Source organism: Oncorhynchus gorbuscha, linkage group LG05, assembly GCF_021184085.1.
Source record: "Oncorhynchus gorbuscha isolate QuinsamMale2020 ecotype Even-year linkage group LG05, OgorEven_v1.0, whole genome shotgun sequence".
Classification (NCBI taxonomy): domain Eukaryota; kingdom Metazoa; phylum Chordata; class Actinopteri; order Salmoniformes; family Salmonidae; genus Oncorhynchus; species Oncorhynchus gorbuscha.
In genome coordinates this window covers 44,319,882-44,343,255 of record NC_060177.1, presented here as the reverse complement: position 1 = coordinate 44,343,255, position 23,374 = coordinate 44,319,882, and the positions used below count along the sequence as shown (strand labels likewise).

At 42.6% G+C, this 23,374-nt stretch overlaps 1 protein-coding gene across 1 annotated transcript in view; it reads right to left on the bottom strand.

Moving 5' to 3' along the window:
• The window catches only part of LOC124034880 (ALK tyrosine kinase receptor-like), a 168,196-nt gene that overhangs the window by 135,572 nt on the left and 9,250 nt on the right, over positions 1 to 23,374 (bottom strand). Inside the window, exons 2-4 of the mRNA XM_046348286.1 lie at positions 14,666 to 14,797; positions 11,148 to 11,285; positions 5,693 to 5,796 (exon numbers count right to left, since the gene is read on the bottom strand). Of these exons, the coding sequence (XP_046204242.1) occupies positions 5,693 to 5,796; positions 11,148 to 11,285; positions 14,666 to 14,797 (374 nt within the window). The remainder of the gene's footprint in view (positions 1 to 5,692; positions 5,797 to 11,147; positions 11,286 to 14,665; positions 14,798 to 23,374) is intronic.

The window sequence follows — 23,374 nt, the reverse complement described above, 5'->3', positions numbered from 1 at the left end:
ATCCAGTTTGCTGAGTAGAGTGCTGGAAGCCATTTTGTAGATGACATCGCCGAAGTCGAGGATCGGTAGGATAGTCAGTTTTACTAGGGTAAGCTTGGCGGCGTGAGTGAAGGTGGCTTTGTTGCGGAATAGAAAGCCGACTCTTGATTTGATTTTCGATTGGAGATGTTTGATATGAGTCTGGAAGGAGAGTTTGCAGTCTCGCCAGACACCTAGGTACTTATAGGTGTCCACATATTCAAGGTCGGAACCATCCAGGGTGGTGATGCTAGTCGGGCATGCGGGTGCAGGCAGCGATCGGTTGAAAAGCATGCATTTGGTTTTACTAGCGTTTAAGAGCAGTTGGAGGCCACGGAAGGAGTGTTGTATGGCATTGAAGCTCATTTGGAGGTTAGATAGCACAGTGTCCAATGACGGGCCGAAAGTATATAGTATGGTGTCGTCTGCGTAGAGGTGGATCAGGGAATCGCCCGCAGCAAGAGCAACATCATTGATATATACAGAGAAAAGAGTTGGCCCGAGAATTGAACCCTGTGGCACCCCATAGAGACAGGACAGCATGCCCTCCGATTTGACACACTGTCTGCAAAGTAATTGGTGAACCAGGCAAGGCAGTCATCTGAAAAACCGAGGCTACTGAGTCTGCCGATAAGAATATGGTGATTGACAGAGTCGAAAGCATTGGCAAGGTCGATGAAGACGGCTGCACAGTACTGTCTTTTATCGATGGCTGTTATGATATCGTTTAGTACCCTGAGTGTGGCTGAGGTGCACCCGTGACTGGCTCGGAAACCAGATTGCACAGCGGAGAAGGTACGGTGGGATTCGAGATGGTCAGTGACCTGCTTGTTGACTTGGCTTTCGAAGACCTTAGATAGGCAGGGCAGGATGAATATAGGTCTGTAACAGTTTGGGTCCAGGGTGTCTCCCCCTTTGAAGAGGGGGATGACTGCGGCAGCTTTTCAATCCTTGGGGATCTCAGACGATATGAATGAGAGGTTGAACAGGCTGGTAATAGGGGTTGCGACAATGGCGGTGGATAGTTTCAGAAATAGAGGGTCCAGATTGTCAAGCCCAGCTGATTTGTACGGGTCCAGGTTTTGCAGCTCTTTCAGAACATCTGCTATCTGGATTTGGGTAAGTAGCCAGGCGGAAGGCATGGCCAGCCGTTGAGAAATGCTTATTGAAGTTTTCGATAATCATGGATTTATAGGTGGTGACCGTGTTACCTAGCCTCAGTGCAGTGGGCAGCTTGGAGGAGGTGCTCTTGTTCTCCATGGACTTCACAGTGTCCCAGAACTTTTTGGAGTTGGAGCTACAGGATGCAAACTTCTGCCTGAAGAAGCTGGCCTTAGCTTTCCTGACTGACTGTGTATATTGGTTCCTGACTTTCCTGAACAGTTGCATATCGCGGGGACTATTCGATGCTATTGCAGTCCGCCACAGGATGTTTTTGTGCTGGTCGAGGGCAGTCAGGTCTGGAGTGAACCAAGGGCTGTATCTGTTCTTAGTTCTGCATTTTTTGAATGGAGCATGCTTATCTAAAATGGTGAGGAAGTTACTTTTAAAGAATGACCAGGGATCCTCAACTGACGGGATGAGGTCAATGTCCTTCCAGGATACCCGGGCCAGGTCGATTAGAAAGGCCTGCTCACAGAAGTGTTTTAGGGAGCGTTTGACAGTGATGAGGGGTGGTCGTTTGACTGCGGCTCCGTAGCGGATACAGGCAATGAGGCAGTGATCGCTGAGATCCTGGTTGAAGACAGCGGAGGTGTATTTGGAGGGCCAGTTGGTCAGGATGACGTCTATGAGGGTGCCCTTGTTTACATAGTTAGGGTTGTACCTGGTGGGTTCCTTGATGATTTGTGTGAGATTGAGGGCATCTAGCTTAGATTGTAGGACTGCCGGGGTGTTAAGCATATCCCAGTTTAGGTCACCTAACAGAGCAAACTCTGAAGCTAGATGGGGGGCGATCAATTCAGAAATGGTGTCCAGGGCACAGCTGGGAGCTGAGGGGGGTCGGTAGAAGGCGGCAACAGTGAGAGACTTATTTCTGGAGAGAGTCATTTTCAAAATTAGTAGTTCGAACTGTTTGGGTATGGACCTGGAAAGTATGACATTACTTTGCAGGCTATCTCTGCAGTAGACTGCAACTCCTCCCCCTTTGGCAGTTATATCTTGACGGAAGATGTTATAGTTGGGTATGGACATCTCTGAATTTTTGGTGGCCTTCCTGAGCCAGGATTCAGACACGGCAAGGACATCAGGGTTAGCAGAGTGTGCTAAAGCAGTGAGTAAAACAAACTTAGGGAGGAGGCTTCTGATGTTGACATGCATGAAACCAAGGCTTTTTCGATCACAGAAGTCAACAAATGAGGGTGCCTGGGGACATGCAGGGCCTGGGTTTACCTCCACATCACCCGCGGAACAGAGAAGGAGTAGTATGAGGGTGCGGCTAAAGGCTATCAAAACTGGTCGCCTAGAGCGTTGGGGACAGAGAATAAGAGGAGCAGGTTTCTGGGCATGGTAGAATATATTCAGGGCATAATGCGCAGACAGGGGTATGGTGGGGTGCGGGTACAGCGGAGGTAAGCCCAGGCACTGGGTGATGATGAGAGAGGTTGTATCTCTGGACATGCTGGTTGTAATGGGTGAGGTCACCACATGTGTGGGAGGTGGGACAAAGGAGGTATCAGGGGTATGAAGAGTGGAACTAGGGGCTCCATTGTGAACTAAAACAATGTTAATAACTAACCTGAACAACAGTATACAAGGCATATTGACATTTGAGAGAGACATACAGCGAGGCATACAGTAATCACAGGTGTTGAATTGGGAAAGCTAGCTAAAACAGTAGGTGAGACAACAACAGCTATTCAGCTAGCACAACAACAGCAGGTAAAATCGCGTTGACGAGGCAACGGGTCCGACAGATAAAACAAACAAGCAGAATGGAGTACCGTGATTAATGGACAGTCCAGCGTGCATCAGCTATGTAGCCAAGAGATCAGTGTCCAGGGGGCAGCGGTGGATGGGGCAGGGAGGCTGGACTGGCGAGTGTTATCCAGGTAAAAAAACTAACAATGACTAAATAGCTTGTAGCTAGTTAGCTGGTTAGCTTCTGGAGGTTCTTGAGTGTGTTCTAAAAATTAAAAATAATAGCGATTCCGTATCACATTGGGTGAGGCAGGTTTCCGGAAGGTATAAACAAATTAAAAATTGAAAATAGATAGAAAGTAAATATGGGTTCAGTGGGTGTTTGGGACGCGGCGATTCAGACGGTTAGCAGGCCTGTGCTAACAAGCTAACAGTTCGTAGGCCCGGGCTAAACAAGGTAGCAGTTAGGGGACCGGAGCTAGACAAGCTAGCAGTTAGCAGGCCGAATTAGTGAAGATCCAGCTGAAAAATGTTCCGTTTGCGGTGGGAATCCGGGGATGAATCCGGGGATGAAAAATAAATAGGTCCGTTATGCTCTGGTTAGAGTCGCGTTGTTCGAACTGGCGAGAGCTTTCCGGGCTAAAGGTTAGCTGATGACCGGTTAGCTGAAGAACGCTAGCATAGCTGGTGGTTAGCTGGCTAGCTTCAGTTGAGGGGTTCCGAAGTAAATATAAATACTTTAGGAAAAAAAGCTACATTGGGTGAGGCGGGTTGCAGGAGAGTATTTGGAAGCTTAGGTTTAGCAAAATGTTTTTAAAGAGATATGCGAAGAAAAATATGTAAAAACGAAAAAGAACGATATATACAAGGGACACGACAAGACAGGATGACCTACTGCTATGCCATCTTCGTCTCCATGAATGCTTTTCTGGTTTTTGTGAACATGTTGCATGCTGAATGCCAGGCATAATCCTATGCTAGGCTATCAATACTGTTACACAAATGCTTGTTTTGCTATGGTTGAGAAGCATATTTTGAAAATCTGAGATGACAGTGTTGTTAACAAAAGGCTAAGCTTGAGAGAAAATAGATTTATTTCATTTCATTTCCGATTTTCATGAATAGTTAACGGTGTGTTATGCTAATGAGCTTGCGGATAGATTTACACAATCCTGAATACAGGGTTTTTTCGTAGCTAAACGTGACGCAGAAAACGGAGCGATTTGTCCTAAACAAATAATCTTTCAGGAAAAACTGAACATTTGCTATCTAACTGAGAGTCTCCTCATTGAAAACATCCGAAGTTCTTCAAAGGTAAATGATTTTATTTGAATGCTTTTCTGATTTTTGTGAAAATGTTGCCTGCTGAATGCTAACGCTAAATGCTACGCTAGCTATCAATACTGTTACACAAATGCTTGTTTTGCTATGGTTGAGAAGCATATTTTGAAAATCTGAGATGACAGTGTTTTTAACAAAAGGCTAAGCTTGAGAGCTAGCATATTGATTTCATTTAATTTGCGATTTTCATGAATAGTTAACGTTGCGTTATGGTAATGGTCTTGAGGCTGTAGTCACGATCCCGGATCCGGGATGGTTCGACGCAAGAAGTTAAGTGTCCACAGACCATTCCCACCTTCTCAAAGTAGAAATATTATTTAATTCTCGCATTTTGAGGAATAGGAGTTTGGCCAAAAGAGGTGCTTTGTTCTCTTAGACTCTCTCAAAACTGCATGACAGTTTCTACCAGGTATTTATGACCTGTGGTAAAGTTACACAAAGTGAAAGGGCTAAGTGAAGTTAAGACATTGATGCTGTCCTAACAAAAACACCTTACTAACCTCTAAATACAATATTAGCCAACTTGCCAGACAGACACCTATCAAGAGGCAGACTTTTAAAACCATAGCCATGGACTCACCCTGTCTCGACCTGACAACCTCGCTGACCAATAATGCATTTGAAATTCTCCATTATATATATTTTTGTCATCAGATTGACAGGCACGGTCTCTTATGTTTATTGATTGGGTTGACCTCGTGTCTGGAAATCCCTGGGAAATATCACCGACTTCTTATCTTGCTAAACCACCACTATCAGGGTTGGGATCAAACTTCTGTCAATTCAGGAAATACATTTTAAATAATAAGTGAATAAATGTCCACTGCAGCTCTTACCAGGTCAGTGTAAATGTGTGCGTGTGTGTGTGTGCTCGCGTCTGTCTGTCTGTGTTTTTAGGCAACTAGTTATATGAAAATAAAGTGCTCCAATGTATTCAACTAGGACTTTTCAATCCATTAGATGAATTAATATCCTTAAATAAGGAGTGCTCTTCTTATTACATCTAAAAATTTATGTTTAGTCATTCAGCAATACTGCCATTATCAATAACTTAGTATTTCAAACCAGTTTCAAAAGAAACACAACTGTATTTTTCTTCACAGTGTGCCTGTTTGCTTCCAGATACTCCTCTCTTACATAATTTCTGTCCATTCATTCATGTTTTTGTTTGTTCTCTATGTGCTAATACACACTTTGCCTCTGTCCCACATTACACCCTATTCCCTACATAGGGCTCTGGTCTAAAGTAGTGCACTGTAAAGGAAATAAGGTGCCATTTGGGACACAGACGGTGTGTAAGTCCGTTTGCTTAGACTTAGAAGACCATATCTGCACACAACAGGAAGGCTTTGTGTGTGTGTGTCTTTCCTTCTGTTTGACTGTTTGTGAGTGTCTGCTGTGTATCTATCTCTGTGTGTGTGTGTGCATGTGTGTGTGTGTGTGTGTAGGAGAAAGAGCACTCCTTTGCGCTCACCTCACATGGAGAGTTCCGTAGGGGAGGAGGGAAGAGAGGGCTCCTGAGCAATGCGGACCCCTGCTGACCCTTGGACTGTCCTCCATCCACACTGAACATGGCACCTGGAAGACACACATCACACAAATAAATAACGACAGAAGATTGTACAAGCTTCTATGAAACATGTTGGGCTTATTTTTTCATTTTTTACTTTAACCCCTGTTTCTCCCCAATTGGTAGTTACAGTCTTGTCCCATCGCTGCAACTCCCCAACGAACTTCGGAAAGGAGAACATCGAGAGCCAAGGATCTTCCGAAATACGACCGTGCCAAGCCACACTGCTTCTTGACACACTGCTTGCTTAACCCGGAAGCCAGCAACACCAATGTGTCAGCTTGCAGGCGCCCGGCCTGCTACAAAGAGTCGCTAGAGCGCGATGGGACAAGGAAATCCCGGCCTTCCAAACCCTCCCGTAACCTGGACTGCGCTGGGCCAATTGTGTGCCACCTCATGAGTCTCCCGGTCACGGCCGGCTGTGACACTGCCTGGGATCGAACCCGGGTCTATAGAGACGCCTCATTTATAATCCACATAATAATAAAAAATGTCCTGTTGCTGCAGGATTATTTTCCTGCTGTGAGAAACTGGGTCAAATTAAGATACAGGATCTGTACACAAGTACAGGCTTCAGCATGCTTTCATTTTGGCCGGCCCTTAGCCGAACACGACTAGCCGAAAATAACTTTGCTTGGAAAATGAGAAAAAAGAGACAATAGTACAGTTTGTCCATTTTGAGACTCCATAGCCAGTATACACATTAATGGAAGATACATTTTTACATTTTTGCTGAAGAGTTCTTAGTTGCACAATTTCACATTTAAGACATTTGGTGCTGGATTTTTCTATCAAAAAAATTGCATGAAAATGAGTCGTCTCTCATTGAACATCAATAAAGATTTAATTGACATTTCCGTACTGTTGATCAATCACTGACAAAGGGGCGTAAACTTAGGCTCCGAACCTCGGCTTGCCTCCAGAATAATGTGTGCCCGAACAGCCGAAAAAACCCTCACCAAAGTCTAAAACTGACTAAAACGTCACAGAATGTTGTCAATGCGCCACAGGTTTAGCAAGAGAGCGATAACTTCAATCAAATGGCATCTATAATTACATTTTAGAGTCTACCAAACTGTTTCGGCTGGGAAGCATGCCAGGAAGTTACCCCCTTAAGGGGTAACAGAGTGATTTGGGATAGCTAGGGTTGGTGGACATGGCCCATATGATTGATAAACTCAGCAAAAAAAGAAACGTCCTCTCACTGTCAACAGTATTTATTTTCAGCAAACTTAAAATGTGTTAATATTTGTATGAACATAACAAGATTCAACAACTGAGACATAAACTGAACAAGTTCCACAGACATGTGACTAACAGAAATGGATTAATGTGTCCCTAAACAAAGGGGGGTGGGGTCAAAATCAAAAGTAACAGTCAGTATCTGGTGGCCACCAGCTGCATTAAGTACTGCAGTTCATGGACTGCACCCAATTTGCCAGTTCTTGCTGTGAGATGTTACCCCACTCTTCCACCAAGGCACCTGCAAATTCCCGGACATTTCTGGCAGGGAATGGCCCTATCCCTCACCCTCCGATCCAACAGCTCCGATCCAACAGCTCCCAGATGTGATCAATGGGATTGAGAAAATTAATTACTTAAAAATCATACAATGTGATTTTCTGGATTTTTGTTTTAGATTCCGTCTCTCACAGTTGAAGTGTACCTATGATAAACATTACAGACCTCTACATATTTTGTAAGTAGGAAAACCTGCAAAATCAAAATCAGCAGTGTATCACATACTTGTTCTCCCAACTGTATATATATATACACACAGTTGAAGGCGGAAGTTCACATAAACATAGGTTGGAGTCATTAAAACTCGTTTTTCAACAACTCCACAAATGTATTGTTAAACTATAGTTTTGGCAAGTCGGTTAGGACATCTACTTTGTGCATGACACAAGTATTATTTCCAACAATTGTTTACAGGCAGATTATTTCACTTATAATTCACTGTATTACAATTCCAATGGGTCAGAAATTGACATACACTAAGTTGACTATGCCTTTAAACAGCTTAGAAAACTCCAGTAAATGATGTCATGGTTTTAGAAGCTTCTGATAGGCTAATTGCCATCATTTGAGTCAATTGGACGTGTACCTGTGAATGTATTTAAAGGCCTACCTTCAAATTCAGTGCTTCTTTGCTTAACATCATGGGGAAATCAAAAGAAATCGATCAAGACCTCAGAAAAAAATTGTAGATCTCCACAAGTCTGGTTCACCCTTGGGAGCAATTTCCAAAATGCCTGAAGATACCACGTTCATCTGTACAAACAATAGTACGCAAGTATAAACACCATGGGACCACGCAGCCATCATACCGCTCAGGAAGAAGCGTTCTGTCTCCTAGAGATGAACGCACTTTGGTGTGAAAAGTGCAAATCAATCCCAGAACAACGGCAAAGGACCTTGTGAAGATGCTGGTGGAAAAAGGTGCAAAAGTATCTATATCCACAGTAAAACGAGTCCTATATCGACATAACTTGAAAGGCCGCTCAGCAAGGAAGAAGCCACTGCTCCAAAACCACCATAAAAAAGGCAGATTACGGTTTGCGTACTTTTTGGAGAAATGTCCTTTGGTCTGATTAAACAAAACAATTACTGTTTGGCCATAATGACAATCGTTATGTTTGGAGGAAGTACACCATCCCAACCATGAAGCGCGGGGGTGGCAGCATCATGTTGTGGGGGTGCTTTGCTGCAGGATGGACCGGTGCACTTCACAAAATAGATAGCTTCATGAGGTAGGAAAATTATGTGGATATATTAAAGCAACATCTCAAGGCATCAGTCAGGAAGTTAATGCTTGGTCGCAAATGGGTCTTCCAAATGGACAATGACCCCAAGCATACTTCCAAAGTTGTGTCAAAGTTGTGGCTTGAGGACAACAGATTCAAGGCATTGGAGTGGCCATCACAAAGTCCATCACAAAATTTGTGAGCAGAACTGAAAAAGCATGTGCGAGCAAGGAGGCCTACAAACCTGACTCAGTTACACAAGCTCTGTCAGAAGGAATGGGCCAAAATTCAGCCAAACAATTGTGGGAAGCTTGTGGGAGGCTACTTGAAACGTTTGACCCAAGTTAAACAATTAATTGAGTGTATGTAATCTTCTGACACACCGGGAATGTCATGAAAGAAATAAAAGCTGAAACAAATCATTCTCTCTACTATTATTCTGACATTTCACATTCTTAAAATAAAGTGGTGATCCTAAAACAGGGAATTTTTACTCAGATTAAATGTCAGGAATTGTGAAAAACAGAGTTTAAATGTATTAGGCTAAGGTGTATGCAAACTTCCGACTTAAACTGTATATATATATATATATATACAGTGGGGCAAAAAAGTATTTAGCCAGCCACCAATTGTGCAAGTTCTCACACTTAAAAATATGAGAGAGGCCTGTAATTTCCATCATAGGTACACTTCAAATATGACCAACAAAATGAGAAAAAAAATCCAGAAAATCACATTGTAGGATTTTTAATGAATTTATTTGCAAATTATTTTGGAAAATAAGTATTTGGTCACTGTGGCAAAGAAGGGGGTCGAGTGATAAGTGGCAGATATGTGAGAGCAGAACTAATAAATGGGCTCTGCCCGATCACTAAAATGGCCACCCCTGTCAGAACTACAGACCACAAAATGGCCGACCGCCAAAACTACAAGTCCCAGAAGCAAGGGGAACCCTCAGAAGGTGGAGCCGACTCACAGATAAAGGGTCAAGAAAAACCAGGAAGAGGAAGAGAGAGTGCTGGAAGGAGCTATGAACAATAGAGAAAGAGACTATAGAGATTGGCTGGATTTACCGTGTCTGAGCTGGATTGTTTTGGATTTACCTGTTGCCGTTTGGACCTGGACCTACCGAGAACCAGATTTGTGTACCGAACCCTGCTATCCTTGACCTCGCCTATGGCCTGGCTGGACCAGGACGGAGAAGCAAACACACAGGTACTGTCCTGTTCGAAATAACTCTCATTCTTGGGTGATTTGGTGACAGTTTACCACCTAGTTTGTGACAAACGCTCCTAACATTGAAGAGGTTTGAACTTGTTATCAATATAAAAAGACACCTGTCCACAACCTCAAACAGTCACACTCCAAATTCCACTATGGCCAAGACCAAAGAGCTGTCAAAGGACACCAGAAACAAAATTGTAGACCTGCACCAGGCTGGGAAGACTGAATCTGCAATAGGTAAGCAGCTTGGTTTGAGGAAATCAACTGTGGGAGCAATTATTAGGAAATGGAAGACATACAAGACCACTGATAATCCTCCTCGATCTGGGGCTCCACGCAAGATCTCACTCCGTGGGGTCAAAATGATCACAAGAACGGTGAGCAAAAATCCCAGAACCACACGGGGGGACCGAGTGAATGACCTGCAGAGAGCTGGGACCAAAGTAACAAAGCCTACCATCAGTAACACACTAAGCCGCCAGGGATTCAAATCCTGCAGTGCCATCCTTAAGCCAGTACATGTCCAGGCCCGTCTGAAATTTGCAAGAGAGCATTTGGATGATCCAGAAGAAGATTGGGAGAATGTCATATGGTCAGATGAAACCAAAATATAACCTTTTGGTAAAAACTCAACTTGTCGTGTTTGGAGGACAAAGAATGCTGAGTTGCATCCAAAGAACACCATACTTGGAAACATCATGCTTTGGGGCTGTTTTAATGCAAAGGGACCAGGATGACTGATCCGTGTAAAGGAAAGAATGAATGGGGCCATGTATCGTGAGATTTTGAGTGAAAACCTCCTTCCATCAGCAAGAGCATTGAAGATGAAACGTGGCTGGGTCTTTCAGCATGACAATGATCCCAAACACACCGCCCAGGCAACGAAGGAGTGGCTTCGCAAAAGGCATTTCAAGGTCCTGGAGTGGCCTAGCCAGTCTCCAGATCTCAACCCCATAGAAAATATAGGGAGTTGAAAGTCTGTGCTGCCCTGCAACAACCCCAAAACATCACTGCTCTAGAGGAGATCTGCATGGAGCAATGTGCCAAAATACCAGCAACACCTTGTGAAAACTTACAGAAAACGTTTGACCTCTGTCATTGCCAACAAAGGGTATATAACAAAGTATTGAGATACACTTTTGTTATTGAACAAATACTTATTTTCCACCACAATCTGCAAATAAATTCATTAAAAATCCTACAATTAGATTTTCTTTTTTTTTCTCATTTTGTCTGTCATAGTTGAAGTGTACCTTTGAAAATTACAGGCCTCTCTCAGCTTTTTAAGTGGGAGAACTTGCACAATTGGTGGCTGTCTAAATACTTTTTTGCCCCACTGTATATATATTTAAGTGAAGACATGTCTTTAAAAAGCACTGATGATTCACCTGAGGATGATGGACAGCTAGGCCGCACCTTCTTTGGAATGGTGCGAACACGCCTCCAGGAAGATCCCTTGGCTGCAATTGGCTGCCATCCGCACTCACCGTCCTCGAAGGAGCAATAGCTGCCATTGAGAAACTGACCTGAAATTGAGAGATAGCGGTAGAGAGAGAAGAGTGAGTTGCCTCAAACGAGCTGTAGCTGCAGATAAATTGACCTAGGAGAGAAAGAGCAAGAGAGTGGGGAGCCATCCAAACAACTTGCTTGTACAAGTCTGAAAGACATGAAGATACTTAGACCTCTAACTCAGAGGAGTTAGAGAGGAAAATCAGAGATATCAAAATAAGGGAAAAAAGGGGAGGGTATTCAAGCCTGTTTCAAATGGGGGTGTCTGTACTGTATACAGTATTTAACTGCCTAAAAGTCATTTCATAGGGGGTAGGTAGTTGTCCAAGCCTTCTAGTAGGACCATTAGACATGTTTCACATAGAATTTGCCAAGTTATCTCAGCAAGGATGCATGCTGCTAACCAGTGGTGATTTTAGCATGTAAATCTTGGTGGGGCAATTTTTTTTAAATCGGGATGCATGCCAGCACAGCCACTACACAACACAACACAACATTAATTGCACTATAACGGTGACAAATGGTGCCCACAAACTGTTAGGGCCTACATAAAGCTGTCCTAACAGCAAAGACCCAGCAGCAGTCTCAACATCTTACCACTGGTACACCTGGCTATCAGCAAAGCCTTATCAGGCTGTGAAACAGTTCATTCAGGCTCATTTACTGCCTTTAAAAAAAGATATAGCTGACATGGCTGACTTGCTTAAACAAATGTCAATTGGGATGTACAAACTATGGCATAAGGGGACGACAAGCGGATAAGAGGCAATCCCTTATTAATGAGAGAGCTAGGATGACGTAGTCAAGATAACTATTTGTTCAGCACTTTTGAAATGTGCAGCGAACATGAGCCATTCAGTTCAAGTCAGAACTGTAGGATAAATAAAGGGGACATATAAGCAGACAATGAAAGCTCTTATAATATTTCATGATTACACTTCTCTAAAACAGGTCATAGGCTCCATGTGCACTACCAAGTCAGAACAGTAGGCAAAATTAAGAGGAGAAAATAGACCAAATGATTAGGCCAGTGATTGCTTTACAATGCTTGCACTTAGCCGCTTATTCCATCCAAACCACTCAAACATAAACACAACAAGTTGGAAATCGCAAATTCAACAATGTGGTTTATGTCCAATGGCTGATGAGCACCAATATATTTCATCAATAGTTTTTCTTCATGATTTCTCTTTGTATGACAAGGATTGACCCTGCTGGTCCTCTATGAACATCTTTAAGAACAATCTGGCCTTATATGGCCATGTACTCTTATAATCTCCACCCGGCTTGGCCAATAGAGGACTGGCCTCCCCTCATAGCCTGGTTCCTCTTTAAGTTTCTTCCTAGGTTCCTACCTTTCTACATCTGCATTGCTTGATGTGTGGGTTTTATTCTGGGTTTCTGTATAGCACTTCGTGACATCTGCTGATTTAAAATGGGCTTTATAAATACATTTGATTGATTGAATTTGACCAGCAGAGACTTTGATCCTCTAACCGGGGTGGATGTGTAAAAGAAAAATCTGGGGGGGACATCCACCCCCACCCTACGCCACCTTCTTCCATCCTCAATGTCAATGTCAGATATTTGATGACATCATGACTTGAGCTGAGCTAGATTTTACTTTTCTTCTTCTCCCTTTTCCAGTCAATGAGTTTTGGCAACATGCGTTGTTGTGCTTAATTAGATTAAAGGAAAAGATAAATCATGGCTGGATCACATTGAATAGGTTATGTCGAAGGGTAAGACAATGTGCTTTGGTACTCAGAGTCGCGAATATCCCATGGCGCGTAGGATGACGCAATTGCAGGGCACAGCTGTAAGTGACTGAAGGGGAGGGAGGGAGGGAGAAAAGAGAGTGGACAGAGATACATGGGAGAGAGAGGGTGGGGGGGAAGGAGAGAAAAAGATAGAAAGGGAGGGGAGAAATGGGAAAGAGAGAGGGAGTGAGTGACAGAGAAAGAGGGAGGAAAGAAGAAGAGAGAGTGAGAGAAAAGATCATGGGCAGGGTGAGGAGAGTAAATTGAGAGAAATACAAAAAAACACATGAATCACTGGTAATAGTGCTTAATGGAAAATAAAAAAGTGAAGTAATTCCGTCTCAGATCTGACAGATTGAGAGCGAGAGGGAGAGCGAGAGACAGAAAGACAGAGAGGAGAGCTCTAGGTTCCCAACACAGTTTAATCAGCCTTTATGACCTTACTATCATGTTGTAATCATCAGGAAATGGGCTGGTGATCCATTGCTTTTACAAAAGTAGAGTAATATAATTTGGTACTTTCTCTTTCATGTTTTGGTTTTACCCACTTCTCATGTCAAATACAGTCAATCCAATAAATGAGATCAATGATGTAACTAGTGTTATCGTAACCATGGACAAATAACTACTCCACATTTGACAAGGTTGAATGGCATTATTCACAGATAAGATACAGCAGAGCATTTGCCACAAAGCGTGAGCAAACATTTGATATTGGATGTGTGTTGGATGCGTAACGAGCGTCCTAATCATGTTATGAACACCTCTCAAGTCACTCTCTGTAGAAAGACCATGGCATCATGAATTCCAGTGAATATGAGGCTGTGCAACCTCTGGTTGTTACACATACTGATTTCCATGCATTTCATGTTTTAAGTGGTGCTTAATTCAACTAATTATACTCAGAATCCCTCTCTCTGGGGCATCTCCAACACACAGCACATTGAAATGTACACTACCTACTGGATTAGCACGCACGTAGTGTCATTAGCAGGGGAAAAGCCTCTTATCTCGCTAGCCCCCCCAGTTTGTCAACCTATAAGCACAGGGGAGCAGCCATCATGCTAATAAGTGGCACACAGGAGGTTAATCATGCACTGTGGGGGCATGTTCTTAAGTCAGCTTCATATGTATGTGCATGGAAGGTAAGTCATTTAGTATAAATTAACATTCTGTATGCTTTTCCGGAATTCACTTCAAATGTATTTCCAGAGATATGTGTATCGACACACATGCAATTATATATGTATAAATGAAAAACTACACACACACACGCATCATGTACCTAATTATTTTTAGGGAGCATTGATGGCCAAATTCAATTGCTTTGAAGTAATCATGCCTTAAAGAACAACTATCTTCTATATTTTCAGTGTACATCGTAAAAAAACTGAGGACTGTGCATTTCAATGGGCACGACGACCTTGCACACAAACATATCCAGCTACACACACATGCAAAAATATCCAGGGCTCGGGGACTTTCTAACCCAACTTTGGCAGAACAACTATTCCTGAGCCTTGAGATAACGAATGTGTACTAGAATCAAAAATTACTACCACAGGAAACGTCAAGGGTGAGAAGCACTAGTGAAGCATGGCAGAGGCATGGGATACAAGTAGATAGGCTCTACTCACGGCACATGCTCCCTTCATCGTCGCCGAGCGGGCAGTCCATCTTGAAGTCACACAGCTGTCCAAGAGGGACCCCTGGGCCCTGGTTACAGTGGTACTGGCCCTGGAGGGTGATGTTGTGGATTGGGTAGGGATCTGGAGAGAAGCAAAGAGCGAGATAGAAACATATCTGTCAACAGAGGGCAATGAATCATCATCAGAATGACATGATTGAGGCTTTAGGGTGTCTTAAAATGGACACCAAACTGGTATTATGTAGGGGAGAGTTGGGTAAGACATTTTCTTTGAGAGACGCAGAGTAGGTGAAAGGATGATTGATCTCCGTCTGTGTACTTCCCACCGTGAACCAGGGAGGAGGAGGTGTGATGGTGTGGGGGTGATTTGCTGGTGACACTGTTAGTGATTTATTTAGAATTCAAGGCACACTTAACCATCAAGGCTACCACAGCATTCTGCAGCGATACACCATCCCACCTGGTTTGCACTTAGTGGGTCTTGACGCAAGAGCACAAAAAAGAGCTTTGAGGACACCTCACTCTGGGTGAACTTGATGGAAGATTTGGGTTTAGATGATCCATAGACACAGCCACCAGAAGCACTGCCACCTCACGACACAGCCACCCAAAGCACTGCAACTAGCAACTAGCACTGAAGTACAACTCGCACTTCAGTGTGAAGATACGCCGCTTTAAAAATAGAATTCAGAGCATGGGTTGACTTGGTCCTGAAGAAAGAGTTTATAAGAAGCATGCTTTCAATGGAAAGGCATGATAGTGCTACTTGACTTATCACTGACAGACAGCTCGTGGTACTTCAACTATCATCAACCTAAAAGGTAATATCTGACTTTCATACCCTAGAACAATTGTATCTCTTGACTTCTGATTTCTGAAAGAGACATACTGAGACAACTAACCAATATACTCCTTGTGCAGAATACATCCCACCTCCTAACCGGAGTGGATAAATAGCATCAGTGGTGTTACAAAGGGTCTTGATCTCGAACCGTTCTCTTCACTAATCTGTAAATCATAGTACAACTTCTAGTAGGAGAAACAGATACTGAGTGATTGGATAAGCCTCTAGAGCAATTGTGATTGGAAGAACATACTCTTTGGGGACCAACCAGGTCAACCTGCGCTAAGGTAATTAACCGCTTGTTGTAATACATATATAAGGCTTTAATAGTAGTAAGTGTTTAGATGATGTTTGATGTTATATATTAAGGACCAGAAAGAAACTGTAATAACGTATACAACTGTGTGAACTGCAAACATTGAATAAAAAGTAGAAACTAGACCCAAAACCCTAGGGGAGAGAACACCTCTGACACTCCCAATCTAGGGAAACAAGTCTAGTTTCTGCACTAAAGACAATATAATGGTTTGGACAGAATAATCATTTTATTGTAACAGGTATTCTCTATATTAATATTCAAGTACTATTAGTCGACGGACATAGACTGTAAATCCTAACCAAGTTATAGATTACGTGAGTCTAGATATAAGAGCATACAAAGGGAAAGTAAAGCAAGCGGTACTCTAAGTCTGAATGATATTATCTAAGATCCCGAAACCAGCCTAACGACATCACATAAGGCTAATCTCCGAATAAAAGGGCAGGATACATAACCAGGTCAGTCCGGCGGACCTGTGAGTCACCTGTTAGCCGGGTGACATAAGAACGTGAGTGAGACGACTTGTATCACTCTCGACGGGGGTACCTTAACGGACCTATAGCAAAATCCCCTACCGCGTCAGACTATCATTTGTTTTTCAACAGGACAATGACCCAACACACCTCCAGGCTGTGTAAGGGCTATTTGATCAAGAAGGAGAGTGATGGACTGCTGCATCAGATGACCTGGCGTCCACAATCACCCCGACCTCAACCCAGTTGATATGGTTTGGGATGAGTTTGACCGCAGAGGGAAGGAAAAGAAGCCAACAAGTGCTCAGAATGTGGTAACTCCTTCAAGACTGCTGGAAAAGCATTCCAGGTGAAGCTGGTTGAGAAAATCCTAAGAGTGTGCAAAGCTGTCATCTAGGAAAAGGGTGGCTACTTTGAAGAATCTCAAATATAAAATATATTTAGACTTGTTTAACATTTTTGTTGGTTACTACATGATTCCATATAAGTTATTTCATCATTTTGATGTCTTCACTATTATTTTACAATGTAGAAAATAGTAAAAATAAAGAAAAACCCTTGAATGAGTAGGTGACCAAACTTCTGACTGTTACACAACATCCTGAAATATACTATATCCCAAGACATGATCAGAATTCATGTAAACATTAGTTTCAAAATATATAGGATAAGTTGAGCGACAGGACAGTAAGTTGTCGCCTACACATTTCTCTACTGAATGAAATATTACCATGTCTATCTTTATTTCCCAAACACAATTCAACTCAATAACAATTTTGCAATTTTGTCTTAACACCAAACAAACACTTTTAACACAGGCCCTGTTTTTACTTCATATCCCAGTGATAATAACTGGAAAGAATACTTCAATATGCTCAACTTGCCATTGACTCAACCATTGAATGCTGAAGACACATTTCGGTTGAGTGCATTCACTTGTGCAACTGACGAGGTATCCCCTTTCCTTTCCCATTCCCCATGGCCATTGGTTCAACTTACCCCAAGGCAAACATTTTTACTATAATAGACCACACAGCTATAAGGATTCACTTTCGTGCTAGGTTTACGACCACATATCGAAGCTTTTTGAGACCCTGACTTAAGTACAATCTTAAAAAGATCTACCTTGGTTTAGATATAAGCATCATGAAACCTCTAACGCACATGTGTCAAACTCTTCCATGGAAGGCCGAGTGTCTGCACGTTTTCACTCCTCCTTTGTACTTGATTGATGAATTAAGGTCACTAATTAGTAAAGAACTCCCCTCACCTGGTTGTCTAGGTCTTATTTGAAAGGGAAAATAAAACCCACAGACACTAGGCCCTCCATGGAATGAGTTTGACACCCCTGCTCAAACACAATAAATTCATTTGAAAATCCATTATTTGGACCTAACTTGCTTACCACTTTTTCTGTGTGGTTTCTTCAATCACAGACTTCATGAAATGATGACCTCTCCCTAAATATTTGTTCAAATGATTGATTTTGGGTTTCCTAGAAATAAGGGTGGCTCAACTGACCCCACTCTCCCCTACCATTTACAACAAAAAGTATACATTGTAAACATATACACACACATGTACTTTATATACATATGAAATGCTACCATGTTGTGAAACTGGGAGGGATCTGAACAAAAATATAAACGCAACACGCAACAATTTCAACGATGTTACATAAGGAAATCAGCCAATTGAAATACACTGCTCAAAAAAAGGGAACACAGAAATAACACATCCTAGATCTGAATGAAATATTCTTATTAAATACTTTTTTCTTTACATGAATGTTGAATGTGCCGACAACAAAATCACACAAAAATGATCAATGGAAATCAAATTTATCAACCCATGGAGGTCTGGATTTGGAGTCACACTCAAAATTAACGTGAAAAACCACACTACAGGCTGATCCAACTTTGATGTAATGTCCTTAAAACAAGTCAAAATGAGGCTCAGTTATGTGTGGCCTCCACGTGCCTGTATGACTTCCCTACAACGCCTGGGCATGCTCCTGATGAGGTGGTGGATGGTCTCCTGAGGGATCTCCTCCCAACTCCTGAACAGTCTGTGGATGGAGCGAGATATTATGTCCCAGATGTGCTCAATTGGATTCAGGTCTGGGGAACGGGCGGGCCAGTCCATAGTATCAATGCCTTCTTCTTGCAGGAACTGCTGACACACTCCAGCCACATGCCACCCCACACCATGACTGACCCACCACCAAACCGGTCATGCTGGAGGATGTTGCAGGCAGCAGAATGTTCTCTACAGCGTCTCCAGACTCTGTCACATGTGCTCAGTGTGAACCTGCTTTCATCTGTGAAGGGCATAGGGCGCCAGTGGTGAATTTGCCAATCTTGGTGTTCTCTGGCAAATGCCAAACGTCCTGCACGGTGTTGGGCTGTAAGCACAACCCCCACCTGTGGACGTCGGGCTCTCATACTACCCTCATGTAGTCTGTTTCTGACCATTTGAGCAAACACATGCACATTTGTGGCCTGCTGGAGGTCATTTTGCAGGGCTCTGGCAGTGCTCCTCCTGCTCCTCCTTGCACAAAGGCGGAGGTAGCGGTCCTGCTGCTGGGTTGTTGCCGTCCTACGGCCTCCTCCACGTCTCCTGACGTACTGGCCTGTCTCCTGGTAGCACCTCCATGCTCTGGACACTACGCTGACAGACACAGCAAACCTTCTTGCCACAGCTCGCATTGATGTGCCATCCTGGATGAGCTGCACTACCTGAGCCACTTGTGTGGGTTGTAGACTCCATCTCATGCTACCACTAGAGTGAAAGCACCCCCAGCATTCAAAAGTGACCAAAACATCAGCCAGGAGGCATAGGAACTGAGAAGTGGTCTGTGGTCACCACTTGCAGAACCACTCCTTTATTGGGGGTGTCTTGCTAATTGCCTATCATTTCCACCTGTTGTCTATTCCATTTGCACAACATCATGAGACATTTTTTGTCAATCAGTGTTGCTTCCTAAGTGGACAGTTTGATTTCATAGAAGTGTGATTGACTTGGAGTTACATTGTGTTGTTTAATTGTTCCCTTTATTTTTTTGAGCAGTGTACATACATTTGGCAGTAATTTATGGACTTCACATGATTGGAAATACCGATGCTCACAGATACCTTAAAAAAAGGTAGATTAGAAAACTAGTCAGTATCTGGTGACCACCATTTGCAGCGCCACACATCTCCTTCATATAGAATTGATCAGGCTGTTGATTGTGGTCTGTGGAATATTGTCCCACTCCATCTTGTGGATGGAATTGCAGAATCTCCACATGAGACCTGGACAGAGTCTTAGGACAAAGTCAGGGAAATGATCTCGGAGGAACTGAAGATGGACCACAGGAAGATTGAGGTGGAGCGCGCCCACAGGACTGGAAAACCCACTACCGGCCCAGGTGACAGTCCCAGGTCGATGGTGGTCAAATTGCTGAGGTTCAAGGACAAGGTACCTGTTCTGGAAAGAGCCAAGAACTTGAGAGGAACATATATTATCTTAAACGAGGACTATTTTAAAGCTATGCGCAAAAAGAGGAAAGAACTTATCCCAGCTATGAAAGCTACCAGAGCATTTGGGGACATTGTCCACCTTCCCTCCCAAAAGCCTGGGATGGATGAGAGAGCCAGGCCTGTGTGTTCATTGGCTTGGCTCTCTCATACCTTTTCCACATGATGTATATCTCCAATAAACTACCTAGGAAAGGGCTGAAAATTCCCATACTAATATTCACGTCATGATCAAAAGTATGTGGACACATGCTCATCGAACATCTCATTCCAAAATCATGGGCATTAATATGGAGTTGGTCCCCATTTGCTGCTATAACAGCTTCCACTCTTCTGGGAAGGCTTTCCACTTCCATTCAGCCACAAGAGCATTAGTGAGGTCAGGCGAATAGTCCTGGCTCACAGTCTGCGCTCTAAATCATCCCAAATGTGTTCGATAGGGTTGAGGTCAGGGCTCAGTGAAGGCTAATCAAGCTCCTCCACATTGATCTCAACAAACTATTCATGTACTAACCTCGCTTTGTGAACACAGGCATTGTCATGCTGAAACATAAAAGGGACTTGCCCAAACAATTGCCACAAAGTTGGGAACACACAATCATCTAGAATGGCATTGTATGTTGAAACATTAAGATTTCCATTCAGTGGAACTAAGGGGTCTAGCCCAAACCATGAAAAACTGCCCCAGACTATTATTCCTCCTCCGCCATACTTTACAGTTAGCACTATGCATTGGGGCAGGTAGCGTTCTCCTGGTATCCGCCAAACCAAGATTCGTCCGTCGGAATGTCAGATGGTGAAGCGTGACTCATCACTCCAGAGAACGTGTTTCCACTGCTCTAGAGACCAATGTCAGCAAGCTTTACACCACTCCAGCCAACACTTGGCATTGCGCATGGTGATCTTAGGCTTGTGCGAGGATACTCAGCCATGGAAACCCATTTCATGAAGCTTCCGTTGAACAGTTCTTCTGCTAAGTGTTGTAACCGAGGACAGACGATTGTTATGCGCTACGTGCTTCAGCACTCAGTGGGCCTGTTCTGTGATCTTGTGTGGCCTACCACTTCGCAGCTGAACCTTTGTTGCTCCTAGACATTTCCACTTCACATTAACCGTTGATCGGGGCAGATTGAGCAGGGCAGAAATTTGACAAACTGACTTCTTGTAAAGGTGGCATTCTATGTCACTGAGTTCTTCCGTGAGGCCATTCTACTGCCAATGTTTGTCTATGGAGATTGAATGGCAGTGTGCTCAATTGTATATATCTGTCAGCAACGTGTCTGGATGAAACAGCAGAATCCACTAATTTGAAAGGGTGTCCACATACTTTTCTTTATATATAGTGTATCCTGATGCCTAGTCACCTTACCTCTATACATATCTACCCCTACCATTTCAGTATCCCTTCACATTGTAAATATGGTAATGGTACTGACTCTGGAACTGACCCTTTATATAACTTACTTCCTTCTGTTCTTCTTATTTCTATTCCCTGTGTTTTTGTTAAACTCTACTTTATTTTATAGTATCATATTTTTACTACTGGTATTGCTTACTGCACTGTTGGGAAAGAGCTGGCAAATGAAAAGCATTTCACTGTACTTGTGCTCGTGACAATACAGCTTTAATATAAATACTCTAACAATATTAAGGCTGGTTTGCCCCCTAGGGCCACCGTACAATATGAAAACAGGATATGAATCACTCTTTCTCATACCGTCTCAAGGTCTAGAAAGATTTCACAGGTCACAAACAAGTTTCACCTTATAATGACATTTCCCGTATCACCGCCCAGAATCAGGAAGCCACTGTTTCGGTCCTGCCATTTGATTTCTTATTTCTTACTGGTATATTATACAGAAGCCACAAGGGGAAAATATGTGTGCCGATAAGGAATGGTGATAGCTCGGCTCTGTTATGAAATGCTGATTGTCTGGCTCTGTTAAAGTGATGATGCACTGTGAAAATAAACTGCGAGACAAGAAATGATGGAATACTAGTAGCCTAGAGCTTCTTTCTCCCCCTTATGATTTCTGTAGCCATCATCAAGCTGTCAAGAAGAATGATGATAAGAATTTGTCTTTGATAGGTTTGATGAAGTTAGTGTCAGTGGGGAGCAGTTTTTGCTCTTTGAAAAGTGCCAAAATAACCAACAGCTAAGTAATGAACAACAATATTAAACTCTATTACTATCATATTGTGTCAAGAATGTTAGTCAGGCATGTCGGCTTGGACCTTACTGGTGCCCTATTAAGATAAATGTGATATATTATTAACCTCATGGTCATTTGAACCTACTCTAAACAACTTGCAATAATACACTGATGATACCAATATGGGTATAAGGTGTCCATATTAGGACAGCCTCTAAGTCAGTATGGATGCACCACCAACATACAGAACAGCCAACCAACCCACATTTGCCAAAAGATTTACATATGACATGCTCAGTACGACAAATTAAAAGAGACAGATTGAGATCAGGCCGGTAAGTACATCTGGGGGAAATATTTTGATTGCAAGATCACGTAAAAACAAGAAGTTCCGAGACCTCATTTGAATTCAACTTTCACTGTGGCTGGGTTAAGAATTTAACAGTGATTTGAATAATGACTGATTAAGTTTAGTTTATGGCGTATGCTTCAATAGACTAAGGTACAACAACAAGTCTATGGCAGATGTGAATGTGCATTTCTGTTTTTCTAATTTGGCATGAGAGAGTGAGTCACCTCTAATCATTTACATTACATTCACAATTATTGTCGGGACCGACATCTGGAGAATCTATTGAAAAGTTTTCTGTACACAACTCCAAGTCTAGCTTGTACTCTAGGGATGACGTTTGTTCTTTAACAAGCCTCTAATAAGGTACCTTAGTTATCTTCCTTACTATCCCTGCTTATTATACAAACAACATTACACCAATAATAATGCTTTGGACTTCCCTAATTGTGTTTGTCATTAAATTGACTTGAAAACATTTGCGTGAGTCAATGAGTAGAAGTACTCCAGAGTTGCTTGTATATTACGAACAGAACTGGACCATTTATTTTCTTGTGCGGTTGTAATTCCATGTACATTTCCCTACGTAATATATTGTTTGTCTTAATATATCGCTAAACTATTTGAATTATTTTCTTATTCTTTCCCATCCCATCCAAGTTATCTATTTCCCTGTTTTAACCCATTATCCAACAACTCTTATTGCCAAAATAGACAATGGTTACGGTTTAATTTACAGTCTCCTATTATCTGGTATTGTACTTAATATTTTCATGGTAACATAGTAATAATCCAATAATTATTTAATAGTAGGTTTTCTTTGGGATTTATGGAAACAAGCACTTTGTACTATGTAGTGACCAATTCTGTTGAAAGAACGACCAGAAAGTACCCATTCGTACCACACCATTTCTCTGTAAACAGTAGGTAAACACCTGCTGAAACAGGACAATAAAACTGAGAACTACAACCAGAGCCACATATACTGTAGTCTATATTATGGCTCTGATTACCAACACACCACTGCCTTGTTTCAATA